The 13,289-nt window shown below is 39.6% G+C and overlaps 1 protein-coding gene across 2 annotated transcripts in view; it reads right to left on the reverse strand.

The window, feature by feature from the left end:
• Window positions 1-305: 305 nt before the first annotated feature.
• Window positions 306-13,289, reverse strand: part of CCDC93 (CCC complex scaffolding subunit CCDC93) — a 40,116-nt gene continuing 27,132 nt past the window's right edge. For both annotated transcript variants that reach the window (XM_026714626.2, XM_026714625.2), the window contains 5 exons: window positions 10,121-10,203; window positions 8,055-8,092; window positions 4,875-4,959; window positions 3,794-3,907; window positions 306-2,123 (listed from right to left, as the gene is read on the reverse strand). In XM_026714626.2, coding sequence (XP_026570411.1) covers window positions 2,070-2,123; window positions 3,794-3,907; window positions 4,875-4,959; window positions 8,055-8,092; window positions 10,121-10,203 — 374 coding nt within the window. In that variant the 3' untranslated portion in view covers window positions 306-2,069. The remainder of the gene's footprint in view (window positions 2,124-3,793; window positions 3,908-4,874; window positions 4,960-8,054; window positions 8,093-10,120; window positions 10,204-13,289) is intronic.

The raw sequence follows: 13,289 nt of genomic DNA on the forward strand, positions 1-13,289 counted from the left end.
CTTTACAGCTCCATTTGGGTAATTGTTGTACTGACAAGTGATACCTCAAATCATTTTAGTTTAATGCAGAAATAAGGCTTATTGAAATCAGCTAATAGATTTTCTGTTTTAATTTCTCAGCTACATCAAGAGTGGCAACACCTGGTGGACCTTGGATCTTCTAAAAATTTAAACAGGATCTCATCTGGTTAATATTTCATAGAATCCCAGAGCTAGGAATAGGTTGAAAAGGTGGAAAAAAACATCTCAGAAAATCACTGGAAAACAACTACTTTGTCATGGACATGAGTCACTCAGAGTCAAACTCAATTTGAATGAGATTTCAGTTTTATTAGTTTTCTCACTGAAGAATATTGGTAATACAGCCTGTGGTAGAATGTTTTGCCCGTAGTATTGATATACATTTGCTTAGTAAATAAATACATATTAAAAATCTGCAGATCTTCACTAGTTTCCAAAACAGTGGTGGTATTCAGCCAGTTCGCATAGGTTCAGGTGAACCAGTAGCAAGGATTTGGTGTGGGTCACCGAACCGGTAGTATGTTCTGGCTGGTCACAACCCTGACCCGGTCGCCCAGTTGTCACTGGCTCGCTTGCCCCACCCGCCCAATGCTCGCTTACCTTGCCCTCCTGACGCTCGCCCCTTAAGGTTTTTTTTCCCACTCCCGACAATCATCTGTTCATATGATCAGCTGTGCCGGATACTCCTAGCTGTCTCACTGCTTCGCCCAGGAGGATTCCCCGAGGCCCAGGAAGGCAAAAAAATGGAGGAAGGGGAACAGGCCCCATCTTCATTCTTTGCCTTCCTGAGCCCCAGGGAAGCCTCTGGGAGCAAAAACGTCCCCAGGAGGCTCCCCTGAGGCCCAGAAGGCCCCAAAAAGGAGTGAGGGGCGGTGCTGCTCCAGACTCCATCTTCTTTCTTCCTGAGCCCCAGGGGAGCTTCCTGGGAGCAAAAAGGCCCACCTCCAGAGGCTTGCCTGAGGCCCAGAAGGCCCCCAAAACAGGTGGAGGCAGTGGCTACAAAAAAGAAAGAAAAAATGCCACACCTACCCAGTCACATGGCTACGCCCACCAAGCCACGCCCACAAAATCGGTAGTAAAAAGTTTTGAATCCCACCACTGTTCCAAAAGCAATTTCACGGTTATATGACTTTCCACAATGTTACAAGAAGCAATGCACAGAATTTAAGTTGGATAGATTGAAACACAGGTGAAACATGGAAGATGGACAAAAGGAAACCAGTCCACGGGGTTGAATATGTGCTAAAATCCTTCCTCCCTATTCCCTATCTTTTGACTTCCCTATTGAAACAAGTTGATCAAAGCAATTTCCCACCTTCAAATAATTTGCATTGTCCAAAACCAGTTTCCACTATTATCGATGGACACTGTTTAAAACAAAATTCCAATGTTGAAAGGCAGATGACAATACAGGAATATTAAATCCTAATCGCACAGTGAAGATGTGTACATATGTGTGTGTCTGAAGATGTGCAGATGATTCCCTCACAGTAGGACTTCTCCCTTTCCCCAGTATGATACCAAAAGTGACCTCTACTAGCTTATAGGGCATTTCCAACACAGGATATTTATTGTAGATGTCATCAGAATGGAAATTGAATGCTACAATTTGGGCTAAATAAAATTGTTCTTGTTTGAGCCTTGCAGACTCTAAAGGGAACCTGACTACCACTTTATGAAGTAAACATGTCTATGCATATGGTAACAGTTGCCTCGAGGGATAAGCTTCAAATTCCTTTTTGATCATTGCTTTACATGTGGATTATTTCCAGGTTCAGTTTTGCTCCTTGTGAACACAAGAGGGCAAAACAGAGCACTGTAAACCCTTTTTTTCAATATGGTAAGTTGGCCAAACAAGTTAGAAGTTTTTGTTTTACATTTTACTGATTTATTCTCTGCTTCAAACATGATCCGTGTATTGCAACTGAAATCTTAACTAGTGCAAAGATAAAATGAGAGAGGATTACATTTTTGAATAATACTGAAAAATGTGTGAGGAATAATGAACTTGATCACAGCAAAAAAAGAAAAATTCGGCCTGAAGTTCTTCAGGGACCCCTGGCCTTCAGCTTCGACAAAAGCATTTCATTTTTCCGGCATTCCTGTTGATGCAAAAGAGACAGGTGGATGCTTCAAAACTTAAAAAGAGACATCTAGGCTAAACAACAATGCTAGTCCTGCCACCCCAGGCACCATTAGAAAGATGTAATTCACACCATGTTAATGGAAGCTCCTTCTCAAAAGTGACTGTTAAGAGTTTCAAGATGGCTGCCTACTTTGAATTCAAATTCCATAAACATGAGAACCTGAAGCAAGGGAATTTGACAGGTCAAAGGTAGAAGGAATAGAAAGGGGATCAATTTGGCCTGTTTGGATCATGTTGAAAAGTAAAAGACTCTCTAAAAAAATCACAGTAGCCCTAAATAACAATGCTATCTAGGTTAGTTTTCACCAGTATAGGCAACCCATTCACTATACACAGCCTTCCCACCCCATTTGTTTGCATTTTTTTTACTTTTCAAAGGGGTGGGAATGAATCCATTGTTTCACAGAGGTCTCCCACTTCCATTTTCTAAACATATGAAACAAGGGGTGGGGGGGAAATGGGTCAAAAAAAATTGTCCTTTCCTTTGACATCATTATGTCTTCTACTCTGGTGTGTGTGCATTGGTGTGTCTGTCCTAAAAATGCTCAAGACCTGTAGATTTCTATCCATGTTTCTGTCAAGTAGCCAAGATGACAGAGGTCAACAACACACTAAATAATGAACTATGATCTGTAAGTCAGAATGGTTTGGGTTCAGGCTGATATGATAAGGCAGAGTTCCCAACCTTTCTGGGATGGTGGCCTGGAGGTGGGAGGGGAGGAAAAGGGGATGGTTTTGTGGGACAGGTTGGTGTGTATGTATGTGTGCTCATGTGAGTAGGACCGAGAGCGCCCTTGACACTCGTGTGAGTGGGGTCGACCTTTGCACAGGTAGGGCCACAAGCCTCTGTGACCGATCGGCCAAGTAGGTTTGCGATCGCCTGCGACACTTGCATGAGTGAGGCTACGAACCAGTGATGCTTATCCAAGTGAGGCCACAAGCCCCCGCAACACTCGCATGAGTGGGGCTCTGCATGCACAACAGCCAGGCACTCACACATCCCACTTGTGAATAGGCCGCAGCCTGGTATTGGGCTGTGGCCCCACAGGTTGGGGACTCCTGTGGTAAGAAATAAAACCACCCAAAAGTCACTTGTTGAGATGGCTGGCTATAGAAATCAATCAATCAAACAAACAAACAAATAATAGTCTAAGTCCTGGTCTGTCATAATGTGTGACCCTAACAATCCCATACACTGCTTTCAGCTTTTAACAACCAAATTAAATTCCACTGATTACATAAGACTGTTTTATGTGACATCAAATGATAAAGAATATATGGTGATATCAAAAAAAAACCCTTTGCTGAAAAACAACCCTATTTTAAAATATTATCAAGCTATGATGTATCATATGTAAATCAATATCTGTTCCTCCATGTAGCATAACCATACCGTATTAACCTAACCCATTGTGAAAACCATTGAAACCTGGTTTAAGGAATGACCCGAGATCTTTGAATAAAGTTTTGGTTGTGCATTATTGTCTATTACACAGCTGTCACATATTGCTGATTGTTCTTTCCTTTCTAAAACCCCGGTACAGTACCTGGAGTGGCAAGCTGCTTAGAACTCTAGGAGAGAAAATATAAATTATACCAGTTCCATAACCGACATCCCTCTTTTACCTCTTTAAATTCTTTGACTGTTTTGAAGTAAAGCCTCTGCTTCTCTAGTAATTCCAAATATTCATCATTTAATTGGTCCCTTCTCATTTTGTTTTCTTGTTTTTTTCTCTCCAACTGTTGTAAGGAAAAAGAAAAAAAAAAAGACAGGTGGCACTATGCAACACTATTCAACACACAGTAACTACACCAAATCAAGCAATATATAAAAATATATTTATATATACATACACACACACACAATAACACACACACACACAAATAAACTTTCAGGGATTTTTCTCTGTACTCCCCCCCACCCGCCCAAACAAATTACCTTGTTCCACAGCACCTTAATCTATAAATCTTTAAACAGGGAAATGGGGAAAACAGGCATACCCTGAAAGATCATATAATAAAGTTCTATAAACTCCTCAATACCCTAACTCTGTTACCTGTGTTGTAACTTTCCTTGCTCCTTCTGCTTAAAAAACAGAAGTTAGAACAGCTCTGAGGCGCCACTTTCACGGTCCATATTCATATGAAAATCTAGATCAAATGGACTTTTATTCTTCTCTCATAGGCAATTTCTCTCCTATCTGAATCCACAATGGATCAAATGAAGTTTAGCCAGAGAAAAGCACAACAGATTGTGCTTGATTTGAGCATTGGTTGCTTTGAACTATGACAGTTAAAATTGATTAAGTAAAACTAAATGCTTTGCAATATCATCCAGTTTGTTAATTTATAGCAAGATATCATCTTCAAATAATATAGGGTACAGGCAATATTGAACAGCCCTTATCTCATCCAAAAGAATCTACAATTCCTTTGCCAAGGTGAATTCCCCTACCTCAATGTCAAAGTTTTGATAGGCCCTATCCAGCCTCAGCTACCCCAATCAAGGCAATATTTTCTGTGGTTGAACAACTCTTAACCCTTCCATTGACTTCTCTGAAAATGTTTGCTCTAATTCAATTCTCTGTAGCACATTGAGTTATGCTTATATTTAGAGGAAGTGAAAGGGTACCAGCAAACAATTCTACTGACATTTGAAAAAAGGAAACATGCACACATATCAAATATCTGAAAAAGGCTATCTAACCTTCATTCGGTTCTGTTTAATTCCTTCTACAATCTGTTCCATTTGTCGCAGAAATTGGTCTCGAGCACTAGGGGAAGCCATGGCTCTGAAAGGAAAAGAAAATGTTTGACATGGTGGACAGGAAGATTGAGACTGGGAAAGTGAAAAAAGCTACATTTTTGCCCAGTTTATTTTTCTACAGCAATATACAGTTAAAGAAGGATAGCATACATATATGTTCATTCTACTCTTTTTATATAGTCTTATTTTCCAGCCTTTGATAAGTCCCTGCAGTTTTCTTGGCAAGGTTTTCAGAAGTGGTTTGCCTTTGCTTGCTTCCTAGGGCTGAGAGTGAGTGACTGGCTTTGTGCCTAAGGCAAGCCTAGAATCATGGTTTCTAGCTTGATGCCTTAACCATTATACCAAACTGGGTCTTCATAGTCAATGGAGTTATTGTAAGCTTATGGATTCTAGGATGATAATAAATCATCCTAGAATGAGAGGAAAGATGTAGACTTTGTTTCATTAAAACACTATTTGGAAATAGTATCTTGCATCTATGAAAAGCAGTACTGAAAGTTTAAGGCTCTCAAACCTACAAATCATGGCCAAACGTAACCTTCAAATCCTTGCAGCCCTCCAGAATTCTTTGTAGAAATTGAGATACCGCCTACCGATAAATGATATCTAAGCAAAGGTACTGAATATCCAGGATGAGCTACAGGGTATGGAGTGGTCTGGTTCCCATAACTTGTCTCAGTCCCATTTAATAGCTATCCCAGCTTAGGAGGGTATGGTTAAGTGGTCTCACAGTGAAAACCTCAAAGCTGATCCTGGCCAGTATCTCCTGTTCTCAGACTATGGCAGGTCATGCCTTCAGGTACAGACAAGGAGGAAGTGAAATTTGGTCAGGGAGGATAAGCAGGAGACCAGGGCAACCACGAGGAGAGGTAGTTGAAGAGGAGGAGTCTGGCCATCCCTCCATACTACTCCCTGTCTTGAGCAAGGACTAGAAAGACAAAAAGCAAGCAAGATTTTTCTGCCCAGCAAAAAAAGGGAACAGAAAGGAAACCAAGGGAAAAACTATCACTCTAGTCAAGAAAAGACCAAAAAAAGAAAAAGGCAAGATTTGGGAAACTTGACAAAGCATAGTTTTCCTACAGGGTTATTTCCTTCCTTCCTTCCCTTCCTTCCTTCCTTCCTTCCTTCCTTCCTTCCCTTCCTTCCTTCCTTCCTTCCTTCCTTCCTTCCTTCCTTCCTTCCTTCCTTCCTTCCTTCCTTCCCTTCCCTTCCCTTCCCTTCCCTTCCCTTCCCTTCCCTTCCTTCCTTCCTTTCCCTTCCCTTCCCTTCCCTTCCCTTCCCTTCCCAATCCATCCATCCATCCACCTTGAATTCTGGCAACTGCCTGCAGGGTTCCTGAAGTTTTCTTAGCAACATTTTCAAAAGTGGTTTGTCTTTGCCTAGGGTTGAGAGACAGGTCACCCAGATATCAGGTTTCTATTTCAAAGAAATGGTTTTGTTGTTGTTGTTAATTTAATAACTATATGATTAACAGTATGCTGTGATACTTTTCATTCTCTTTATTTTTTGCTTGTCCAAGTCTTTTGTATCAATTTAGGAATATGAGGAGGCTTTAGTGTGGCAATCTTCCAGTTAATGGAAGTAGTTCTCACTGTGGCACTCGTGATGATTTAAGTTTGAGACCCCGTTTTAACAAGTGCTCCAAATCATGTTCAATGAGCATAAAGAGCTCTTACTAAAACAAGACAATCTGGCAGGCAAACACTCTCAGGAACCCCATGAAATCTTTCTGTTCTCAACGAAAGTCTCTGTGTGTTTGCAAACACAACCACGACCAATTATGGTTTAGTTGCAAACATGCCAGGGGACTCATTTCTTTAAATGGTATAACTGCAAACCAACCTTTTATGGTTTCTTGGATGATGTACAAAACTGACATGGTTATTAGTTCCAGCCATGCTGCCTGGGGACAAGCAATTTTATTTATGTGCCCTAAATAAATAACTTAGATTCAGAAGAATAGTGCTAAAGCACAAGAAATACATGAAAGCCAGTTTCGGATAGTGGTTAAGGCACCAGGCTAGAAACTGGGAGATTGCAAGCTGCCAGGAGTCAAGAACAAAAAACCAAATACTTAGAGGACCATTTTCTATTTCTCCCTGGAATGCAACAAATAGCATATGTATTGTTTATTAGATTTTTTTTTACCTTGATTACTTTATAAATTACCTTATTATTTATATATTTAAGATGGCTAACATACCAAATACTCCTCCCTCCTATTTTCCCCATAACAACAACCCTGTGAGGTAGGGTGGGCTGAGAGAGTGACTGGCCCAAGGTCACCCAGCTGCCTTTATGTGCCTAAGCAAGACTCAAATTCAATCTCCTGGTTTCTAGGCCAGCACTAATCTAGTTGGCCACTACTCTGAACTGATTCGGTTTAAAAACTCAGAGAAAAATAGCAGGAGTATATTTTGCACAAGCAACTATAACTAAGATAAAATTTAAAATTTATTGTCATTGTACTCAGAACCTGAGAACAACAAAATAAGGTGCTCTTTCACAACATACAACTGAACAACACCAAAGGACATATACAAATAACAATGTAAAACAAATTAAAACAAATAACAGTTAAAAACTATACAACCAGGATATATATATATATGTTAAGACCACCAGATTCATAACTCTGCATTTAACCTGATCACAGCACTTGGGTAAAAGCTATGTTTAAATCTACTTGTCCTGGCTTTCAGCACTCTATATCGTCTTCCTGATGGTAGGATCTCAAACAACGAGTGGCCTGGATGTGAAGGGTCTCTCAAGATCTTTTGTATCTTCCTTCTACATCCCATGTAATACAAATCCTCCAATGAGGGAAGAGAGCATCCGCTGATCTTTTGTGCCCTTTTTATCACTCTTTGGAGTGCCCTTTTCTCCGCCTCTGTACAACTCCTGAACCACACACAGAGGCAATAGGATAAAATGCTCTCTATAGAGCTTTGATAAAAGGCAACCAACAGAAACTCTGGGTAGAGTTTTATAATTCATAGTATGAGATACTTTCCTGTATATGTAAAGGCTTTACCAGTGTTTCTTAAATTGAAACTGAACATGAGAAGTCATGAAACTATGCTAAGCCCAAAGGGAAAAAAATGTGATCAGTCTACTTACTGCTGGAAGTTATCATGAACAGAATTAAGCAAATTAACCTGAAAAAGCCAAAATATAAAGTGTAAAAAGTTTTGTAAAGTCATTCAAGCAATAAACTTGCTAAAAAGCAATTTTTACATGATTACTGGCACAAGAGCATGTGAACTCTTCATATCCTGGTTTGTAAAAAAATGAGATGTGATGCTTGATAGCTCATTTATGCATACCTGCAATCATCGCAAGAATATTTATCCATGAACCAGCTTGTGTTTACCTTGGTATATTAAATGCAAATGCTACCAGCTATCACATTTCCAGCACTATACAAAATGCGTGCTGGCAGGAAATTTAGATTACCGCAGTCTAAAATATCCAGATATTTATTGTATTTTGTTCAAGCTAGCACAGATATTTAGATAAACATAACATAACATATTTAGATAAACATTACTATAGCATACTACAATTTCTCACTTATTTTCCCAAATAACCTAGAAGAAATTCAAAAACCAAGTCAAAAGGTTCATAGGTGTGGGAGTATATACAGCTATATAGCCAGAGGGGTACAAGCTAAAAAGAAATAAAATGAATTCTGACAATAAGGCTGCAATGTTTTAAAAATAATAAAATACTAAATAAAAAATACTAGATTCACTGAGTCATCCTCAGAACAGAATCACACCGAAAGCAGATTAAGCTCCTAATAAGTTAGTGGAACAGGCTAAAACTGACCAAATTGAAAAAAATTCTAAATAAAACAAATTATGTTTGGCGGTATTCCGTCTTCCTGCTTCCAAGGCTGAAGAAACCAACATTAAACAGAATCTATGTGGAAAAATAGAATTCCTACCCAGCACCATAAGATGTACAATTACATTGCATAATCTAGATGTATCCTCTTATCCCCCCTTGTATCAGCATGTGGCCATTGGGTCTAGGACACCTCATCACAGCCAAGTTGCCACAGGACAAAAGTTACATAATACTGAAGAAATTGTGAAATAGAAGAATTAAAGAAAGGATGCAAAAGGAGGAATAAAATGAGATGTGAATGATAAACATGAAAAAAATTTTTAAATTATTTTAAATAATTAAATGGAAATGGAAATAGGCTGGTCACAAAGCCAGAAGAACTGATCGCAGGTGGACCAAGGCAGTCATAGAATGTATTCCACTTGATAAAAAGCATCCACGAAAGAAACCTAACACGAGAGGGATCGACAACATCAGCAAGTATTGCGGGCCCAAATGGCAAAAGAAACCTCAGCAGCACATTGGTTGGATACATGCGGAAGAGGCATTCATCCTGCAGTGGATAGACAATGACTAAAATGATGAGTTAAATAAAATAGTTGAACTGTCCCATGGCGAAACGGCCGCAGTGAATTGTCCTGTGGTGAGTTGATCAAAGTGAGCTGGCCACCATGAGTTAGCCGTGGCAAATTGGCAGCAGCGAGTTGGCTGTAGCAAGTTGACCGTAGCAAATTCTACTATTCCGTGGACATCGGTCGCATATTGATTCACTGAGACACAACACTACTGAACCTGTCTTTATATCCATAACGTGAACAGTATTTTTAAGCAAAGGGTTGTTTGTTTTACAAATTCCAAGTGTACCCAATATAATTAGTTAATAAGCAAGTATAAATGGATTGGAACGGATTGGAAAAGGAATGGATTGGAAAAGTGAAAAAAATTGCAGACTACAGGAACCAGGAGCACTACTCTGTTGACACTAAGGACATAGATAAAACTTCAAGTGCTTCAAAGACCCTTTAAAAGGATGCAAACGAGTATAAATCCTTCCATTCTCTACTATCCTGTCAGAGCTGGAGAAGCTTCTTGGATGAGAAGCGAAATGTCTTCAAAAGAAAAAACAAAAAAGTCCCGTTGCTTTCTGAAAAAGCACCTTTGGGACAACCATGACCTGGATGACGGAGAATCTCTGCAGACTTTAAGCAAGCATAAAGTATATTTTAGATCTAAATAAGCAGGTGTAGGATTTGCAGCCTTAGGTGAGTTATTTCATATTATCCAGCTCAAAAACAGGCTTTGTGTTTTCCCAAATTACTGCGAAACTTATTTACCTCTTTTTCCAAATACACCTTTTTATCATCCAGTGTGTTGTAGAGGGTAAAAAACTGCTTTGTTTCTTTGTGCGTTGCTGATACTGTGAAAAACCAAGAATTCAGAAAAGCAAGTTAAAAAGGTAGCAGACCACAACTGGTTGTATTTAATTTATTTAATGCATAGCCCAAACTCCAACAAATATTCAAAGATGCTGAAACAAAAATTAAAACACAAGGAAAACAATTTCAAAATGCAGATTAAAAGTAAAAGTAAAATAGCTCCCAAATCATTTAAGACTTAAATGTCTAAATCAGGGGTTCTTATTTTGACAATTTTAAGATAAGTGGACTTCAAATCTCAGAATTCCCAAGCCAGCATATATCTTTTAAGGACAGTCTCCTACAAGTAGTCCCTGATTTACGACTGTAATTGAACCTGGCAATTATGGTTGTAAATCATGACAATCATAAAGCAGTTTGAAAAAATCATGTTTGACCAATGCAGCTGTTGTTAAGCCAACACAGTGGTTGCTAAGAGAACAATGAGGACATTAAGTCCAGCCAAAATTGTTCACTATGGCCTTTTTTTTGTTGTTTTTGCTGGAAAGTAGAAGTAAATGCCAGTTTCTTGCAGACTTATTGTAAATTACTTATCATGTGATTTCAGGACACTGCAAAAAAAATCTTTTTTGGGTGGGGTCTGCTGTAACTTTGAATGGTTGTTAAGCAAATAGTCATAAACGGAGAACTACCTGTACCATAGTAGTTGAGATGTGCTATAACAAGGCAAGGCATGGGTAATTATTGCTACATCTAACTGACTTAGAATATGTCACAATCCAGGTATCTAGCACATCTGTTCAAAGGAAATCCTCACTAGGCTGCCATAAGTGAACCCAATGTTATTGCAGAGTATTTTGCACAAATAATTTTTTTTTCCAGTTATCCGGTTCTTTTCCTTATGCCAAATGATGATTATCGGGAGTGAACGTCTGTGTTCACCTTGGTACTGTTTTGATCCATGATGTTAAAGGGGTTTTTAAATCATGCGTTCAGGATGTTTTCTTTTCACAGATCACCACTGTTCCCTTCGTGTTTTTATATCATTAAAGTAGCACCTTTTCTACTTTACGGCTCAATTCTCGTGAGCGAATAAACCGCGTAGGGATAAGATCGGAGCCTCCCCCGATTGCCTTCCAGCATTCGGGTGTCCCGCGGGTAAAAATAACACCAAAAAAATTCCTTTCACAGAGGCAGGCAGCCACCTTGGTGCTCCCTGGCTAACATGTGCCATATAATTGATAGATAGATAGATAGATAGATAGATAGATAGATAGATAGATAGATAGATAGATAGATAGATAGATAGATAGATGGGTAGGTGGGTAGGTAGGTAGGTGGGTGGGTAGGTAGGTAGGTAGATAGGTAGATAGGTAGATAGGTAGATAGATAGATAAAGCACCCTTTCTATATTTCAATGTTCAGAAAAGATCTAATAAAAACATTCCATTTAAGAAAGCAACTGTATGGGTTATTAATTTCAGCAGGCATTCCCCTGGGTGCCTGGGTTTAGAAGAGCATCCATTTTTAATGTAATTGTTCCTACATAGATCTGTTTCCAAAACAGTAAATTACTAAACTGTATCCTTAATCTACACCAGGTGTCCCCAGCCTGTGAGTCATGGCCCACTACCGGGCCATGGCCTATTTGCAAGAGGGCCACATGAGTGGTGGGCCAGTGCATTAGCAGCCCACTCGTGCGAGCCCCAAAGTTCTCAGCTCCATTCACACAAATGAACCCGGATGCTCAGGCACCCATGCCTGATCCTCGCACAAAGAAGATCCTTCTTCCCACCCACCTCCATCCCCCACCAGGCTGCCAACCCTGAAAGTTTGGGGAATGCTAGTTTACACCATGGGTTTTACAGTTTCCCCGATCTTAAGCAGATCATTTAAATTTTATAGGCAGGTCATACTATATTCCATCAAATTACTAAACAAACCCGCTAGTAAAATCAAGTATTTTCAACCATCTAAAAATGTTTACAATTCCAATTCCAATACCCCAATTTGGGACTAAGCATCAGACAGTGGCTGGAACTTTTTTCTGTTATGAAAACCACCCATAATGGTTATAATGGATTTGTATTAGAACTTCAAATATCTAGCCCTGACTTATTTTGAGTCAAGTCTCTTTTAAATTATCAAGAGGTTATCAAAAGGTAAGAAATGACTAAGAAGTTGGCTGTATCTGTTTATATATATATATATGCTTTCTTAATACCCCTCAGACCTATAGTCAGTTCCAGAGGAGCACCACTACAAAACCTAGCCAAATACCTAGCAAAGCAGCTACAACCCCACGCTGAAGCAGCAGCTTCACATGTACAAAACTCATACCACTTCTTGGAAATGATCAAAGATCTACATGTGGAGCAAGAAGATCTGCCTGTAAGTTTCGATGTGGTTTCACTATTCACTCAAGCCCCAATAAAATAAACTCTCAAAATCATCAAAAATAAATACCAACCGCCCAAACACCTCATGGAACTAGCAGAACACTGCTTAACCAACACATATTTCATATACAAAGGACAAAGATACAAGCAAATTGAAGGAGCCCCAATGGGATCAACACTGTCACCCGTCATTGCAAACCTGTTTATGGAAGAATTCGAATCCAGAACCCTAGCCAATGCCACCCACAAACCCAAACTATGGTTAAGATACATCGATGACACATTTGTGATTCGGCCCCATGGAAAAGAAAACCTAAACAATTTCCTAACACACCAAAAGAGCACATACCCCAAAATCAAATTCACCATGGAAACGGAAACAAACAAACAACTACCATTTCTAGATGTACCGTATTTATCGGCGTATAACACGCACTTTTTCCCCCTGAAAATAGGGGGCAAATGATGTATGCGTGTTATACGCCGATGTCCAGGGAGCGGAATCCTCTTTAAGGGATCCCGTTCCCAATAGTGCCTAGCGGCGGCGCAGCATCGTGACATGATGTCAGCGCTGCGCCCGCCGCATATTTTTTTCCTGAAATTTCCCTCTTAAAGGGAATGCGTGTTATACGCCTGTGCGTGTTATACGCCGATAAATACGGTACTAAACTACAAAAAAACAGATGGCACACTAGGACACACCATATACCAGAAGAAGACACACACCA

Source organism: Pseudonaja textilis, chromosome 1, assembly GCF_049901715.1.
Source record: "Pseudonaja textilis isolate UNSWEBS1 chromosome 1, rPseTex1.2, whole genome shotgun sequence".
Lineage (NCBI taxonomy): Eukaryota > Metazoa > Chordata > Lepidosauria > Squamata > Elapidae > Pseudonaja > Pseudonaja textilis.